This window comes from Rhincodon typus, chromosome 9 (assembly GCF_021869965.1).
Source record: "Rhincodon typus isolate 14 chromosome 9, sRhiTyp1.1, whole genome shotgun sequence".
Classification (NCBI taxonomy): Eukaryota; Metazoa; Chordata; class Chondrichthyes; order Orectolobiformes; family Rhincodontidae; genus Rhincodon; species Rhincodon typus.
The window spans coordinates 89,161,556-89,179,107 of record NC_063340.1 but is presented as its reverse complement, the minus strand read 5'-3'; the positions used below and the strand labels follow the sequence as shown (position 1 = coordinate 89,179,107).

The 17,552-nt window shown below is 46.3% G+C and overlaps 1 protein-coding gene across 2 annotated transcripts in view; it reads right to left on the bottom strand.

The window, feature by feature from the left end:
* Positions 1–447: 447 nt before the first annotated feature.
* Positions 448–17,552, bottom strand: part of LOC109932452 (zinc finger protein PLAG1-like) — a 34,503-nt gene continuing 17,398 nt past the window's right edge. For both annotated transcript variants that reach the window (XM_048601074.1, XM_020531621.2), the window contains exons 5-9: positions 16,687–16,799; positions 12,039–12,188; positions 10,414–10,530; positions 7,872–8,287; positions 448–3,631 (exon numbers count right to left, since the gene is read on the bottom strand). In XM_048601074.1, the coding sequence (XP_048457031.1) occupies positions 2,359–3,631; positions 7,872–8,287; positions 10,414–10,530; positions 12,039–12,188; positions 16,687–16,799 (2,069 nt within the window). In that variant the 3' untranslated portion in view covers positions 448–2,358. The remainder of the gene's footprint in view (positions 3,632–7,871; positions 8,288–10,413; positions 10,531–12,038; positions 12,189–16,686; positions 16,800–17,552) is intronic.

Sequence of the window (17,552 nt, the reverse complement as noted above, 5' to 3'; positions counted from 1 at the left end):
TGTGTGTGAGCGAGTGAGACAGTAGGGTGCGTGTGAGTGGGGTGTGTCTGTTTGTGAGAGAGAGTGAGAGAGAGTTTGTGTGAATGTGTGTGTGTACATTGTGGGTTGAACCCGATTGTTTGCTTCCCCAATGTTCTGACAGATCAGAGTCTTCTGTTCCACTTCCCAGACTCCCATCCCAGTCCCAGCGCCATCCGGGGCCCAGACTCCAGAGCGCCACTCCCTGTTTCCCCGAATGGGTGTTAAAATTCCACTCTGCTGTCCCAATGCACTAACCAGGAAATTTATCAATACTGACAGTCAATTATATCAGCTAAATAATGAGCTGAGTTAGACTCTGAGACAAAAGCAACAATTGCCAGTTCCAAATCAGATATAAGATTTTAATGCATTGTGTAAAAAAAGTAATCATTTCCAAAAATATATACCTTTCCATTTCACAACATAAAACCAATCCTCATCACTTCAATAATTATACTGTGATCAGTCTTAATATAAAATGTTTGTGGTCAATTCCAGCAAAAATATAAACATCTTTCAAAAAGTAAAACCTTACTGAGTATTTGCGTTCACCTCAGTTTTTAAGACTCATCTTTCTTGAAGAGATATTAGGGCAAAAACAGATCCTAAATGGGGATCAAAACTGGCCAGCAAGGGAAGCAGAACTGAGGAAAGCTGATTGAGGATTAATCAATAATTGAATTGAGGGGTTCAAAGGGATTTATACATAGAATATCAAATACCATGGAATAAGTTACAGACTGGAATCTAATTGACAGGTTCAGGGGTGGTTTTTATATAGAATAACAGATACCTGGGAATGAGTTACAGACTGGAATGTAATTGAGGGTTCAGAGGGGTTTGTATGTAGAATAACAGATACCCAGAACTGAGTTACTGACTGGAATCTAATTAAGGATCAGAGGGGTTTGTATAGAGAATAACAGATACCTGGGAGTGAATTACAGACTGGAATCTAGTCAAGGGGTTCGGGGTGTTTATATATAAAATAACAGATACCCAGGAGTGAGCTACAGACTGGAATTTAGTGGATGGGTTCGGGGTGCTTTATATATAGAATAACAGATACCTAGGAGTGAGTTACATGCTGGAATCTAATTGGTGGGTTCAGGGTGGTTTATATATAGAATAACAAATACCTGGGAGTGAGTTACAGACTGGAATCTAATCAGGGGGTTTGGGTTGGTTTATATATGGAATAACAGATCCCTGGGAGTGAATGTCAGACTGGAATCTAATTGGTGGGTTTGGATGGACTAATGGTTAACTGAAAATAAGTTACAAGTTAAAACCTCATTGACCTGTACAAATTTTCGTAGATAGAATATCATCCAGGTGGGAGTTACAAATGGGAATTTAATTGTGGGAGTCTCCGGAAATGTGTCAATGCTTGCAAAGTGAACTGGAGGAGGCCATTCAGCCCTTGATCCAATTCAATCAGATCATGGCTATCTGCATTTCAACTCCACTCAGCCCCTTCTTTCCAATCCCTTCTTATCCTCACAAACAAAAATTGATCAATCTCAATTTTGAAATCTGCCGTTGGAATAAATATCCCCCTTTGGTGGAGAAGTGCTGGTTGATTCACACATAACTCTGATTTGCTGCTTGACAACTTATTGCTAAATTTAAAGTTGGAATCATCAAGCACAGAAGGAGGTCATTCTTCCCCTCGTATCCATACTAGCTCCTTGGTAAAGTTATTCAAGCCAGTCCACTCCCTTGCTAGTTAACCACTGGTCAGCTAATTTCTTTCCCCTTCAAATATTTAACTCATGTGAGAGGCACAGGTTTAAATTAATCAATAAAGGTAGCAAAAGCAATATGAGGAAGATCGTTTTTGCACAGAGAATAGAACACACTGCCTAACAGCACAATTGAGGCAGGTTCATTTGAAACATTGAAAAGGAAACAGGATCATTGCCACGTGCAGGGTTACGGGGAGATGAGGGAGCGACACTAAGTGGGCTGTCTGTTTCAAGAGTTAGTGCAGAGAACGATGGGCCAAATGGCCGCCACCTGCACTGTAAAAACTGTGTAATTCTTCAGATTCCCCTAAGTTTGAAATTGATTGAATTGAATTAATACAGAAAGATAGGCTTCCAAAATAAGTTGTAATACACACTGAAAAGTGATTACACGTGGAAGTACTTTTTTCCACAGGTGTTGGAGATTTCATAGCCTGACGTTGGTAGAAAACAATTTATTTACATAAATACATATAAAATCTATTTTAAAATGTGTTAAAATTCAACATTGGCAACTTAATTCTTTCTAATTTGCTTCTCAATGCTCTGTTACCTGTGGCTCCTCGATAGAATGAAGGGCACCAGTGGATTATTGAAAGATTTGGTGAAAGCGGGGCAGTGGAGTTGGTGCGAGCGTGGAGGAGAAGGTTGGCGCGACTTGTTGAAGCTGGTTCAAGTTCAAACTGGCTACCGGAGCGCCCCCTTCCCGAGCCGTCTGCTGCTGGTCGAGGAGAGGGCCGACCCTCTGCCCAATCTCCCCTTGCCTGTATGACAGCGCCACATCGCCACCTGAAGGCTGGCCAGTGGTACCAGGAGGCGAGAGTCCGAGCAAACGGGAAATGTCCGTGGAATTCACATTCAAGGGTTTGACGTCTTTATGCATGGTGCTGACACAGTCTGTGGTGTCCAGGGGGACCGTCAAAGTTTCCAGGCCAATGTCCGAGCTTTCCTTATCGGGCGCTGATTGGGATTCGAGCCCGGGTAGATCTCCTGGCAAATTCAGATTGTAGCTCCTCGTGCTATTCTTTGTAGACTGGTCTTTGCTGTGCAAGGGGCAAAAGGAGGGAGTGTTGAGTTGGTATCGGGGGGGTTGTATACATTGGCTTGGAGGATGCTGCGCGGGAGGAGAAAGTATCGGAGATGGCATCTCCATGAAGCTCCACCTTGTCCCCAGTGAGCCGGGCACCATGTGGCGAGTCTTCCTTGTGTGCTGGCTGAATGGTAACGGATGGGCGTAGAATTCACTACTCATGTTGGCATTGCCCTTCTGCTCCACCTCATCAAGAGGATCAGGCCAGACACTGGCAATCTCCTCCTTTAAGGAGATGGAGGAGGCACCATTCATTGGTACCGCCACCCTGTCAGCCTCTGACCGCCCCTTCAGCAGCTCCTGGGCATGGCTTTTCTTGGTGTGCCGGGTCAAGTGGTCCTTTCGGCCGAAGCGCTGTGAACAGAATTGGCAGAGGAAGTCCTTGCGCCCCGTGTGGACCACCGTGTGCCGCTTGACGTCCTTGCGGGTGTAGAAACGGCGCTCACAGCGATCGCACGCATGCCGCTTCTCCCGGGCACTGCTGGGCAGTCTGCCCGCATGACCCTTCAGGTGTTCCAGGAGCTGGTCTGACCGCCCAAACTCACGGGCACACACTCCGCATGTCAGGTCACCGCTGGCGGCCGTGTGCCATGCCAGGTGCCGCCTATAACCCAGCTTGGTGTTGTACCTCTTGCCGCACTCGCCACACCTGAAGAGAGTCTTGTTGGGGTTGTGGGTCTGAAGATGGTTCTTGAGGTGGTCCTTCCGATGGAACATCTTCTCACAGTGTGAACATCGGTGAGGCTTCTGAGTACAGTGAGTGGCCATGTGTCTGAAGGAGCAAGCACATTGGGAAGCTTCTTAGAAAATTCTTTCACCAAAGATCCTCAGAAGCACCTTCCAAACCCACGACAATTTCCATCGAGAAGGACAAGGACAGCAGCTACATGGGAACTCCACCGCCTGCAAGCTCCCCTCCAAGCCACTCACCATCCTGACTTGAAAATACATCACTGTTCCTTTAGAGTCGCTGGGTCAAAATCCTGGGACTCCCTCCCTAAGGGCATTGTGGGTCTACCTGCAGCACATGGACTGCAGTGGTTCAAGAAGGCAGCTCACCACCACCTTCTCAAGGGGCAACTAGGGATGGACAATAAATGCTGGTCCAGACAGTGACACACACATCTCATGAACGAATAAATTAAACAGGAAAATTAACAAGGACAGCAAGGTCTTAAATCTCCAGTTAAGGGGGACGTATACTCTCCTGATTCCTGAAGAACCCTGTAAAGGAAACTTCCCAATCCAATACTCCCACTGAGGAACGGTGTTCCCCGAAGACTGTGAGCAATACACTCATCCTCATTATCTTTTATTCACTACACTCCCCTTGAGCTTGTGGATGCTCTCTGAGATCAGAATGTGGCTGTGAGGTTGGGAACACAGTGAGGTTGGGAACACAGTGAGGTTGGGAACGCAGTGAGGTTTGGAACACAGATTCAAACTGTTCAAAGCCCAAACGTAAGACCAAAATCAGGAAGGTAACCTCAGTTCGAGGTTAGCCAACATCTGGAAGAAATTTCCAAGTCCAGCAGTGGAAACAAAATTCCTGAAATCATTTAAGAAGAAATAGGTTCACGTATAGGCCATTCAGCTTCTCTAGTGTGCTCCATGAATCTGTCTGATTACAGTTTATGTTCAACCTCAATTTCATTTTCCCACCGATCCCCATATTCTTCAGTTCCCTTAGTGTCCGAAAACCCATCTAACTCAGCCTTGAAAATATCAATGACTGTGTCCACAGCCATCCAGCATAGCGCTCTCCAAACATTCATCCATTAACATGAAGAAGCTCCTCTTAATTTTGGTCCTAACTGGCCAATCACATATTCTGAGACCGTGATGCCTGGTTCCTAGACTGTCCAGCTACAGAAATAGCCCCTTAACAAGCCCTTTGAAGTTACAATGAGATCACCTCTCATTCTTCTAAACTCTTCAGGATATCGGTTCATCCTGCTCAATCTCTCTTAGCAGGAGTCAACCTTGCCCTAGGTGTCAGGGTCTTTATCCTGTGATACTGTTGGTTAAAATAAAACAAATGGTTATCTTGATTGGATCTTCAGATTGTGGTCCAATCATTGCCGAAAAGATTCAGACTGAAGTCAAACCCAGTCGGAGACACACCTCTGGGCTAGGTAGGACTCAGATACAGGCTAAGTCCTGGCTCAGATGTAGGGATACTACCACTGTATCACAAGAGCCCTATCCAGGGGATTATAGGAAGACACATTCTACAATTTACCCAGAAACTATTTGGATATTTATTGTGTCTCTCTGCGGCTTTCTCTTACCAGATTATGTCCAGGAAAGCAGTTCACTGCATCAAAACGATCAATACCATTAAGGTCTCTGCTCCAATGAGATACTCTCAATACCCTGGTGACTATTTATCCCTCTTCCAGCATGACTAACATGATTACCTGCCATTATCACATTGCTTTTTTGTGATGTCTTGCTGTGCACACTTTTGGACATTCAGAAGGCATGAGAAGGGCTAAATGATTGCAAGATCTTTCTTATTTTCCACAGTTCCCAAAGCTCACCAGCCCCATGAGGTTTCCATGTTGCATGCCTAGATCTGCTTTCAATTATTTTTTAAAAAGTTATTCACTCCTGAGGTGTCGCTGGCCAGGCCAGCATTAATTGTACATCCCTAATTTCCTGGTCAAGATTCACCTACATTGCTGTGGGTTTGGAATTACATTTAAGCCACACCAATTAAGGATGGCACTTTTCCTTCCCTAAAGGACATTAGTGAACCAGATAGATTTTTAAAACTAGAATCAGCATTTAATTCCAGGTTTTATTGATTCACAATGTAACTATCTATCAAGCTGGGATTCGAACCTATAACGCCAGAATTTTAACCTGACTTTCTGGATTACTACTCCAGTGACATTACCACTATGACATCACATCTGCAAAACACTTTTTAATCAATCTATTCTCAGATGTTATTATACACCTCTGGAGCAGATGGTCTTGAAACCAGGCCTCCTGGCCTAGAGGTGGGGACACTACCAATGCACAAGAGGCAGTGAATGCTCACTATGGTGAGTCAAAAACACCATCACTGTTGTATGATATCACTGATGGAAGGTGAACCTGCTTGATTTTTATCCTCATGGGTTGTGGGCGTTGCTGATTGGCCAGCATTTACTGCCCATTCCTAGCTGCCCTTGAGAAGATGGTGGTGAACTGCCTTCTTGAACCACTGCAGTCCTTGTGCTGTAGATAAACCCACAATGCCCTTAGGAAGGTAGTTCCAAGATTTTGACCCAGTGACATTTAAGGAACAGGAATATATTTCCAAGTCAGGATGGTGAGTGGCTTCAAGGGGAACTTGCAGGGGGTGCTGTTACCATGTATCTACTGTCCTTGTCCTTCTAGGTGGAAGTGGTCATGGGTTTGGAAGGTGCTGTCTGAGGATCTTTGGTGAATTTGAGCAGCGCATCTTGTAGATAGTACACACTGCTGCTACTGTGTGTCAGTGGTGGAGAAAGTGGATGCTTATGGATGTAGTGCCAGTCAAGGGACTGCTTCATCCTGGACGATGTCAAACTTCCTAAGTGTTGTTGGAGCTGCACTCATCCAGGCAAGTGGGGAGTACTCCATCACACTCCTGGCTTTTGCCTTAGAGATGATGGACGGGATTTGGGGAGTGAGGAGGTGAGTTACTCGCTGCGGTATTCTGAGCCTCTGACCTGCTCTTGTAGCCACTGTGTTTATGTGGTGAGTCGAGTTGAGTTTCTAGTCAGTAGCAACCCCAAAGAATGTTGATAGTGGGGGATTCAGTGATGCTAACACCATTGAATGTCAAGGGGCAGTGGTTAGGTTGTCTCTTATTGGTAATGGTCATAGCCTGGCATTTGTGTGGCATGAATGTTACTTGCCACTCATCAGCTCAAACCTGGATATTGTCTAGGTCTTGTTGCATTTGGGCATGGACTGCTTCAGACTGAGGAGCCATGAATAGTGCTGAACATTGAGTAATCATCGGCGAACATCCCCACTTCTGACCTTATGATGGAGGAAAGGTCATTGATGAAGCAGCTGAAGATGGTTGGGCCGAGGACACTACCCTGAGGAACTCCTGCAGAGATGTCCTGGAGCTGAGATGATTGACCTCCAATAACCACGACCATCTTCCTGTGTGTCAGGTGTGACTCCAACCACTGGAGAGTTTGTCCCTGATTTCCATTGGCTCTAGTTTATCCAGGGCTCCTTGATGCCACACTTGGTCAAATGCAGCCTTGATGTCAAGGGCTATCACTTTTGCCTCAACTCTAGAATTCAGCTCTTTGTCCATCTTTGAACCAAGGCTGTAGTGAGGTCAGGAGCTGAGCAGACCTGGCAGAACCCAAACTTGGGTGTCACTGATGACACCTTCCATGATTGGTATCTCATCCACCATACTTCACATTCACACCCTCCACCACAGATGCACAATGGCAGCATGGTGTTCCATCTACAATATGCACTGCAGACTCTCACCAAAGATCATCAGACAGCACCTTCCAAACCCATGACCACGTCCACCTAGAAGGACAAGGGCAGCAGATAGAGTGGGAACACACCACCTGAAAGTTCCCCTCCAAGCCACTCACCATCCTGACTTGGGAATATATTGCTGTTCCTTTAGTGTCACTAGGTCAATATCCTGGAACTCACATACCAGTGCCACAGATGTCCCTACACCCCAAGGACCTGAGTGGTTCAAGATGTCAGCTTACCACCACGTCTAACTCCAGGTCAACTGGGGATGGGTGATAAATTTTGGCCCAGCCAGCAACGCCCGCATCACAAACTTTTTAAAAAAAGGTGCACCCTGGTCTTACTTCATCCAATAGTTTCAAAGTTTCTACCACAGCTTCAATGTCCAAATTTGTCCCAAAGCCTTTCACTGGACCAAACAGAGAGATGGCGGGAGACTGACCAGAAGACTCAGTCAAGAGGATGAGGGAAGAGGGGGAGGGGTTTAGAAAGTGAATTTTCAAAACTGCAGCCTTTACCTGATCAGTTTGTATTTGGAGATGAAAGCTTTCGCACACTCATGATGTGAGCAGACATGTGGACGTTCTCCGCTGTGAGAACTGGAGTGAGCGGTCAGCTTGTCAGCACTGAGGAAGATCTTCTTACACAATGGACAGGGGAAGCGCTTCTGCATTTCTTGTCCCTCCTTGTCTGTGTCTATCTGTCCGTCTCGCTGCAGCACATTCAGACCCAGCGTCCACTCGCCCTGACCATCAGGGACAGAAATGTCTGCTTTCCAGCGAGCGGACCTGTGATCTGACCCCAGGCACCCAGTGACAGCCAATCCCCGTATGCTACCTTGGTCTGACTCGCTGCAGGGATGCGACTCCAGCAAACTGAAGGTGCTGAACGCACGGCAGCAGCTGGAGCATTTCCACCGGTTGGCAGTCTCTATCTGCAGGAGAAAAAGGCATTTGAAGTTAGAGTCACAGATACGTGCCAGTAGCCAATGAGGTTTAGCTTGTCTTAACCGGTTCTGTGAAAGATCGATTTAAATAGTCCCACACATTGGAAAGGACAGGGAAATGCCCGAAGAATCATAGAATAGAATCCCTACAGCGTTGAAGCAGGCTATTCAGCCCTTCGAGGTCACACCAACCCTTTGAAAGGCATCCCAACCTCGTCCGAACCCCCTACCCTATTCCTGTAACGCTGCATTTCTCATGGCTAATCTACCTAACCTACACATCTCTTTGGACTGTGGGACAAAGCCCACACAGAAACAGGGAGAACATGCAAACTCCACACAGACAGTTGCCCAAGGGTGGAACTGAACCCAGATCACTGGTGCTGTGAGGCAGCAGTGCTGACCACTAAGCCACCCTTTGGCCCATTGAGTCTGGCCCATTGTTGCCAGTCAAAAAATATCCACTTAACTGTTCTCATCCCATTTTCCAGCACTTGGCTCAAAGCCTTCTAAACCTTGGCATCGCAAGTGCACATATAAATATTTCTGAAATGTGATAAGGGTTTCTGCCTCTCTCGCCCTTACAAGCAGTGAGTTCCAGATTCCCCACCACCCTCTGGGTGAAAAAGTATTTCCTCGCATCCCCTCCACACTTCCCACCCTTTAGCCCCGATCATTGATCCCTTTGTCAAGGGGAAAAGTTCTTCCTGTCTGCCCGGTCTATGTCCCTCATAATTTTATACATCTCAATCATGTCTGTCCTCAGTCTCCACCGCTCCATGGTAGCTCTGCTGCCTCACAGCACCAGGGACCCAGGTTCAATTCCACCCACGGGCGACTGTCTGTGTGGAGTTTGCACATTCTCCCTGTGTCTGCATGGGTTGGTTTCCTCCACAGTCCAAAGATGTGCAGGTTAGGTGGATTGGCCAGGCTAAATTGCCTGTAGTGTTCAGGGATGTGTAGATTAGGTGAGTTATAGGGGGATGGGTCTGGTGGGATGCTCTGAGGGTCGTTGTGGACTTGTTGGGCCGAAGGGCCTGTTTCCACACTATAGCGATTCTATTAAATCTATGAAAACACCCCAAGTCTGTCCAATCTCCCTCCACTATTAAAACTCTCCACTCCAGGCAATATCCTGGCAAATCTCCCTGGTACCCTCTCCAGTCGTATCATATCCTTCCTATAATATAGCTTCCAGAACTGCACCCAATATTCGAGCCGTGGATGAGCCCACATTTTACAGTTCCAGAATCTTAAACTCTGTCTCGGCTAAAAAGGCAAGCATCTTTTGGCTTTTCGCTGCAATTTTCTCTCTATCAGGAATTTCTTTCAATTTCCTTTTGAAAGCTTCCAGTGAATTTGCCTCCATCGCCCTCTCAGGCAGCATGTTCAAGATCACAAGAATTCACTGAGTACAAATACACTATTCTTCTCAAATCATCCTCCGGTTCTTTTCCCAATTATATCTCTCTTCCTTGTGGTTACAGCCCTCCTGCCAATAGAAAAAGAAAACATCTCTCCATTTGTGCATCTCACTTCCATGATATCACCTGATGATCCTTCCAGAGATGAGGAAATGTCTAAGCAAAAAATGGAAGGATGCTTTGGAAAATTATCTGCTCTGTTTTCTCGATCTCGGTCTGTCTTCCCTCTGCGTCCCAAACATAAATTGCTGCAGTCAACTACTGAGAAGTAAAGTCTTCCATTTTTGTCGCATCTAGTCCATATCTTGACACACGGAAAAGTCTCCACACCCTTCATGTGCAATGAGTTTGTTTAGAAATGCAGTAACTGTTCATATGCAGATAATCAAACCCGCCAACATCCTCCCTGTCAAAATCCCTCAAGGAGATGAAAGAGATAGTATCAACTGAGGGAGAAGTGTTGAGCAGGGCACTAGGTGGTTCACCACTGGCTTTTAATCTTCACCTCAAGCAGTGAAACGAATTGCCACGGGCAGAGAACAGAACTTGGGATCTTCCAAGTCTGTTTGGCAAAGAGACTGGCTCTCTAGCTTTGAGTTACCAGTATAGCTCAACTGGTTTACTATTAATCCTCTGGTGATGTGAGTTAACCCAACCAAGCCAATCCCTCAGTGACAAACTGAGACTTACTGCAGCAGGAGATGTGCAGAGCCCAGGCTCCTGTTTGATAACCACCAAAGGAGCTTCTATGAATTTGGCGTAATCTGCTGCATACCAGACTTTCAGCTCCACGTGTGGTTGGATATTCTGCAGAAGAAACCATTCTATTGGCATCGACATAGATAACACTTAACCCTGATGTACATCACATTGCCCTGCATGTACATATCTACTGTGGCAGAAATCTGTACTGCGTGACACTGGTCTATACAGTGACACCTCTAGGAAGCAGGCTATACTGGACCTAGCAATGTGCAATGAGATAGGATTAATTAATAACTACACAGCAAAGGCTTCCCTAGGTAGCTCTGATCATATGCTTAAATTTCACATTCAGTTTGAGGAAGGGAAAATGGGGTCCAGGATTTGTATTTTAAACTCAAAAAAGTGCAATTATGAGGGCATGAAAGGAGAGGTAATTGAAGTGAACTGACAAATAGGTTAAAGGATAGCTCAATAGACCTAACCAAACGTTTAAGGGAAATTTCTGAAAACACAGAATAAAACACTCCGAGAAGAAATAAAAACTCCAAAGCAAAGATTCACCACATGTGGTTAAGTAAAAATGTAAAAGATAGTACCAAGTTTAAAATTAAAGCATATAATTACGCAAAGATGGGTAGATAGGTTAATAAGGAGGGAAAAAGTGGATTGCAAGAGAAAGCTAGCTGGAAATATAAAATCAGATTGAGTTTCTAGCAATATTTATACTAGCTGACACTAATCTGTGTGTGCTATATCTCTTTTAAATTCACACACAAGTGAATAAATGGTTTCAGGCAGTGTGGCCCAATACCTGGGAGTGAGCAAGGGGGTGGGGGTGGGGTGGGGGGAGAAGTTGAAGAGGAAAGGGGCTGGTGTGGGTCTCTGGGGTCCCACATCCACGCCCCCACCCAACCCTACACCGTCCTGCCCTCCCACACCTGTGACCACACTCCCATCCCATGTCCCACCCCTGTCCTGTGTTCCCACATTGCCCCCACTCCCATGACCACACTCTCATCCCACGTCCTGCCACTACCCTGTGGCCTCACATTCCCATGCCCTATGCCCTCCCAGCCCACTGCTGTTGCAAATTCTGCGTGATCAAATACTGAGCCTGCTATCACAGCTGCACAGTTGCCCGCTGTTGTAGGTGTCAGTCGACACTGCCTTTCTCTCAGTCAGTGTGGATAGATTCTTGACAAGAAGGCAAAAAGTTATCAGAGGATATGGGAATGCAAGATAATCAGAACAGCCATGGTCTGACTGACTGGCAGCACAGGTTCAAGTGGCAGAATGGACTACTTTTGCTCCCAATTGGCATTAATTAGCTTAGTTGGCTGGACAGCTGGTTTGTCATACCAACAGTGTGGGTTCAATCCCTGCTCTGGCTGAGGTTACCATGAAGGACATTCCTTCTCAGCCTCTCCCCTCGCCTGAGGCGTGGTGACCCTCAGGTTAAATCACCACCAGTCATTTCCTTCTCTGTAATGAGAGAGCAGCCCTATGCTCTGGAAGACAGTGGTGACTTTACCTTTAGATTTATTTATGTGTTTGTACGTACCTGCTCACCTCCAATGGATCCAAGCTGTGATAAGATCTCCTGCCCCTACCTTTACAGTGGTGAAGTACACCTCTCCCCGGTGCTGGTACGCAACGAGGGTTTGCTCCTCGAGGTTCCTTGCAGGACGGACAAACATCATCCAGTTACCAGACTCTTCGTCCGGGGTGTTCAGGAAATATTTCACCCCATCCTTTAAAACCTGAGGAGGACAAGAGTGTATACATAGAACAAGAGTGTGTACATAGAACGAGGCACACAACAAGGGTTTCCTCAAGCTCAAACTTAACTTAGTGGGGACAATGGCCTGGTGGTATTATTGCTGGACTTTTAATCTAGAGACCCAGGTAATGTTCTGGGGACCTGGGTTCGATTTCTGTCACTGCAAATGGTGGAATTTGAATTCAAAAAACATTTGGAATTAAGAAACTAATGATGACCATGAATCGATTGTCAGAAAAAACCTATCTGGCTCATTAACGTCCTTTAGGGAAGGAAACTGCCATCCTTATCATGCCCTTGCTCATGTGTGACTCCAGACCCACAGCAACGTGGTTGACTCTCAACTGCCCTCTGGGCAATTAGGGATGGGCTATAAATGCTGCCTGGCCAGTAACGCCCACATCCTGTGAATGAATAAACAAAAAACAATTCCTCTTGAGCCTCCTCCCCAGTGACATATACAAACAATTCCCCTTGAGCCTCCTCCCCAGTGACATATACAAACAATTCCCCTTGAGCCCCCTCCCCAGTGACATATACAAACAGAAGGAGTCCATGACTGTAGGCTGTTTCACAATTCAATCTGATCATTGTTAATTGACATCTTCATTACCTGCTTTGGTTCCATTTCACATAACATCCTTGTCTCGTAAAACTTTGGAATGTTTTATTTGATGTGCCCCGCAGCATTTCGAGGGCAATTGTCTTTAATGTCCACCCTGCTTTGGATGAAGAAATACATCCTGGGTGAAATGCACAGACACTGCCTGTGTGGACAATGGTGCAGGGAGGGGTTTTTCCTGTAAGACCTTGCCTCAACACTCATTTCCAAAAATCTGTGAAGGAGTACTGTCTGAAGGATATCTGAGGACGTTATTGTGGCCTTTACTGGCACAAGTCAGGAATGTGATGGAATACTCCCCACTTGCCTGGATGGGTGCAGCCCCAACAACACTCAAGAAGCTTGACACCATCCAGTACAAAGTAGCCGCTTGATTAGCACCACATCCACAAGCATCCACTCCCTCCACCGCTGACACTCAATAGCAGAAGCGTGCATTATCTACAAGATACGCTCCCCATTGAGGCGCTTTTGACACACATAGATTATTGGAGCAAGAGTAGGCCATTTGGCCCATCAAGCCTGCTTTGCTATTCAACATGATCATGGTTGATCATCCAACTCAGTAACCTGTTCCTACTTCTCCCCATATCCTTTGATCCCTTTAGCTCTAATGACTATATCCTTCCTGAAAACATTCATTGTCTTGCTTTCTGTGACAGAGAATTCCGCCACCTCATCATTCTCCGGGTGAAGAAATTTCTCCTTATCTCGGTCCTAAATGGTCTACCTTGTATTCTTAGACTGTGACCCCTGATTCTGGACCCTCCAGTCATCAGAAACATCCTTCCAGTGTTTACCAGTCTAGTCTTGTTAGAACTTTATTGGTTTCCATAAGATCCCATCTGTCTCCATTCATCTAATCTCCAGGAAGTATAGTCCTAACTAGTCTCTCTTCATGTAGTGGTGCCGCCAGTCCAGGAATCTGTCTGGTAAAGGAGATAGTAAGGACTGCAGATGCTGGAAGTCAGAGTCATAAAAGGTGGAGCTGGAGGAACACAGCAGGTCAGGCAGCATTGGGGGAGCAGGAGAGTTGATGTTTCGAGTCTGGACCCTTCATCAGGACTGGGGAAGGGGAAGGGAACTCAGAAATAAATATAGGGAGGGGGAGACAGGCTGGGGGAAAGTAGATGGGATGGCGGTAGGTAGGTGCAGGAAGGGGTTTGTAGAGATTGGTCAGTAGGAAGTGTGGGGCAGATAGGTGACAAGGAAGATGGACAGGGTGTGTCAGGTCAAGAAGATGGGGATGAGCGAGAGGGCTGAATGTGGGATGAGGCCAGGGATTGGGGAGATTCTGAAGTCTGGTGAACTCTATGTTGAGGCCATTGGGCTGTAAGTTCCTGAGGCGGAATGTAATGTGTTGCTCCTCTAGTTTACGTGTGGCCTCATTTTGACAATGGGGTAAGCCCAGGGTGGACATGTCGCCGAGGGAGTGGGAGTGGGAGTCAAAATGGCTGGTAACCAGAAGATGGTGTTGATTGGAGAGTACAGAGCGCAGATGCTCCACAAATTGGTCCCTGAGTCTGCGCTTGGTCTCCCTGATATAGAGGAGACCACATCGGGAGTCCAGGTTAGAAGATGTATACGTGGATCCCTGTCAGATACGGGATGATTGTTTGGGGCCTTGGACAGAGGTTAGGGGGGAGGTGTAGGGGCAAGGAAAGGTACCGGGTGTGGTGGAAAGGTTGGTGGGGAGTGTGGAACTGATGACAGAGTTGCAGAGTGAGCAGTTCCTATGGAAAGCAGACAGGGGTGGGGAAGGAAACATCTTTTAGGTAGTGGGGTCAGATTGCAGGTGGCAAAAATGGGGGAGGATGATGCGTTGGATTTGGAGGTTGGTGGGGTAGTATGTGAGAACCGGGGGACGCTATCCTTGTTGTTGTTGGGGGGGAGGGGGTTTGAGGACAGAAGTGTGGGAAATGCAGGAGATGCAGTTGTGGGCATTATCAACCACGTGAGAGGGGAAATTACAGTCCTTGAAGTCGGAAGACATCTGAGATATTCGGGAGTGCAACGCTTCATCCCGGGAGCAGATGCAGCGGAGGCGGAGGAATTGAAAGTTTGGGATCACATTTTTGCAAGAGGCTGGGTGACTGGAGGTGTAGTTAAGGGAGCAATGGGAGTCGTTGGTTTCAAGATGGATGTTGGTGCTAAGACAGTTGTCTCCCCCCCAACTCATTTATTTCTGAGCTCCTTTCCCCCCTTCCCAGTCCATACAAAGGGTCCAGACCCAAAACATTGACTTTCCTGCCCCTCTGATGCTGCCTGACCTGCTTTTCTCCTCCAGCTCCCCGTTTTATCGAATCAGTCTGGTAACTTTTTGTTGCAATCCCTCCATAGCCGGAACAGCCTTCTTCTGATAAAGGAGACTAAAGACAATATCTGAACACCTTCCAAAACCCACAACCACATCCATCTAGAAGGACAAGGGCAGCAGATACATGGGGATACCACCCCCTGCAAGTTCTCCTTCAAGCCACTCGCGATTCTGATTTGGAAATATATCACTGTTCCTTCACTGTCACTGGGTCAAAATCTCGGAATTCCCTCCCTAAGGGTATTGTGGGAGAAACTTCACCACATGAGGTGGAGCGTTTACAGAAGAATTTCACCACCATTGGAGCTGGCCTATATATATTTCAATACAAATGAAAAAAAGACACGGATATCCAGTGGACAGAGCCATATACTTGTGGTACCCCTATGGCAGACTTGCTAAATTCAAGGGTTAAAGAGGGTAGACTTTTTCCATTGGCCAGAAAGTGTCAAACTCAGAGGTCACAGTATCACTTAGTTCTGAGGTGAGATACTTTCAGTCAGAGGATGGTGAGTCTTTGCAATTCTTCACACAATCGCTAAAGCATGGAAGGAGTCTGTACCAACGCTCTGAAGAGTATCTCACCCAAACCACCCACCACCCTATTTCTGCATTTCTCATGGTTAATCCACCTAGTCTGCACATGCCTGCATGCCATAAGCAAATTTCCCACAGCCAATTCAATTAACCTGCACATCTTTGGACTGTGGGAGGAAACCGGAGCACCCGGAGGAAACCCACGCAGACACAGGGAGAATGTGCAAACTCCACACATACACCTGAGGCTGGTATCGAGCCTGGCACTCTGAAGCAGCAGCGCTAACCACTGAGCCACCATGCAACCCATAACTCTTCATTTCAGAGAGTTCTTTATGCTCACTTGCTGAATATGTTCACAACTGAGATTACGAGATCTTTAAGTGCTAAGGAAATGCAAGGGTACCGGATTAAAGTGGAGTTAAAGATTAGTCATTGTCTTCCTCAATGGTGTAGCATCTTTAAGGCTCCATGGGGTCTTTATTCCTTATGTTAATCCAACTCATTGCAAGGGAAGGAAAAAAAAAAGTGAGAGGTGGAAATGGAAGCCATTCACTCCATTGGGCCTGCTCTGCCACTCTAGATCATGGCTGATCATTCTACCTCAAGGCCATATTCCAGAACTGTCCCCATATCCCTTTACGTCATGAGGAACTAGAAATCTATCCATTTCTGTCTTGAACTTAATCAATGAAGGAACATCCTCAGCCCCCTGGGGTACAGATCTCTAAAGATTCACAACGCTCTAAGTGAACAAATTCCTCTTCATATCAGTTGTAAATGGTTTGTCCCTTATTCTGAGACTGTTCCCCTGGTCCTAGGCCCTTCAGCCCATCTGCATTTACCCCATGGAGCTCTGGAAGGATTTTGTGAGTCTCAATGAGAGTACTGTACATTTTTTTGAAACTTGAGAGAACCCAGGCCTAATCTCCATGGTCCCTCCGCATAAGACAATCCAGCCTGCACAGGAATTAGTCAGAAATTGTCTTTCTCAGTCCCTACCTGTAACACAAGCCTGTTATCATCACTGTTAGTGAGACTGGTTGAAAGCTGCCCCACGTATGGTCCAAACTGTGTCCTCTTCTGGATCACTTTCTTAGCAAATACACCGAGGACTGTGAGGAGGTGACAAATTACATAAAATTAAATCAAAATTACATCAGAAACAGTGTTTATGCTCCACCCAAATCACATGTCTCCCTATCAACATAATCTCTATTCTTCTGTCTTTCATGGACCCCCTCCTCCTAACCCTACACCAGACCCACAAGGTCAACTCTTTGGGAAATTTAAAGATCTCTTTCTACCAGTTTAGGAGGCTGGGCTGTTGAACCTTCCTCAATGGATGGGTACACAGCGTATTCTAACCAAGCTTTGGTATTCTAACCAAACTTGAACATCAAATAGGATTGTGTGGTGCACACCTCAACTGTACATGATTATGTTATTTTATGGAATCCCTACAGTATGGAAGCAGGCCATTTGGCCCAACGAGTCCACACTGACCCTGCAAAGAGTATTCCATTCAGACTCTCTCCCTTATCCTATCTCTGTCGCCCTGGATTTCCCATGGTTAAGCCACCTAGCCTGCACATCCCTATACACTATGGGCAATTTTGCATGGCTAATTCACCTAATCTGCACATGTTTGGACTGTGGGAGTCAGCCATAAGGTAATAGCAAATGCATGGGCATAGTTCAGGAATGTGTAGCCATGCATACAGCAACAGGCATTTCAGAACAATATTCACCTTTTTGCTATTGGTTGGTGCATTGCCCTTGATGGGTAAGAAGTCACTATGAACCAGCCTGCGTACCAATGTCTCAGTGAACCAGCCTGCGTACCAATGTCTCAGTGAACCAGCCTG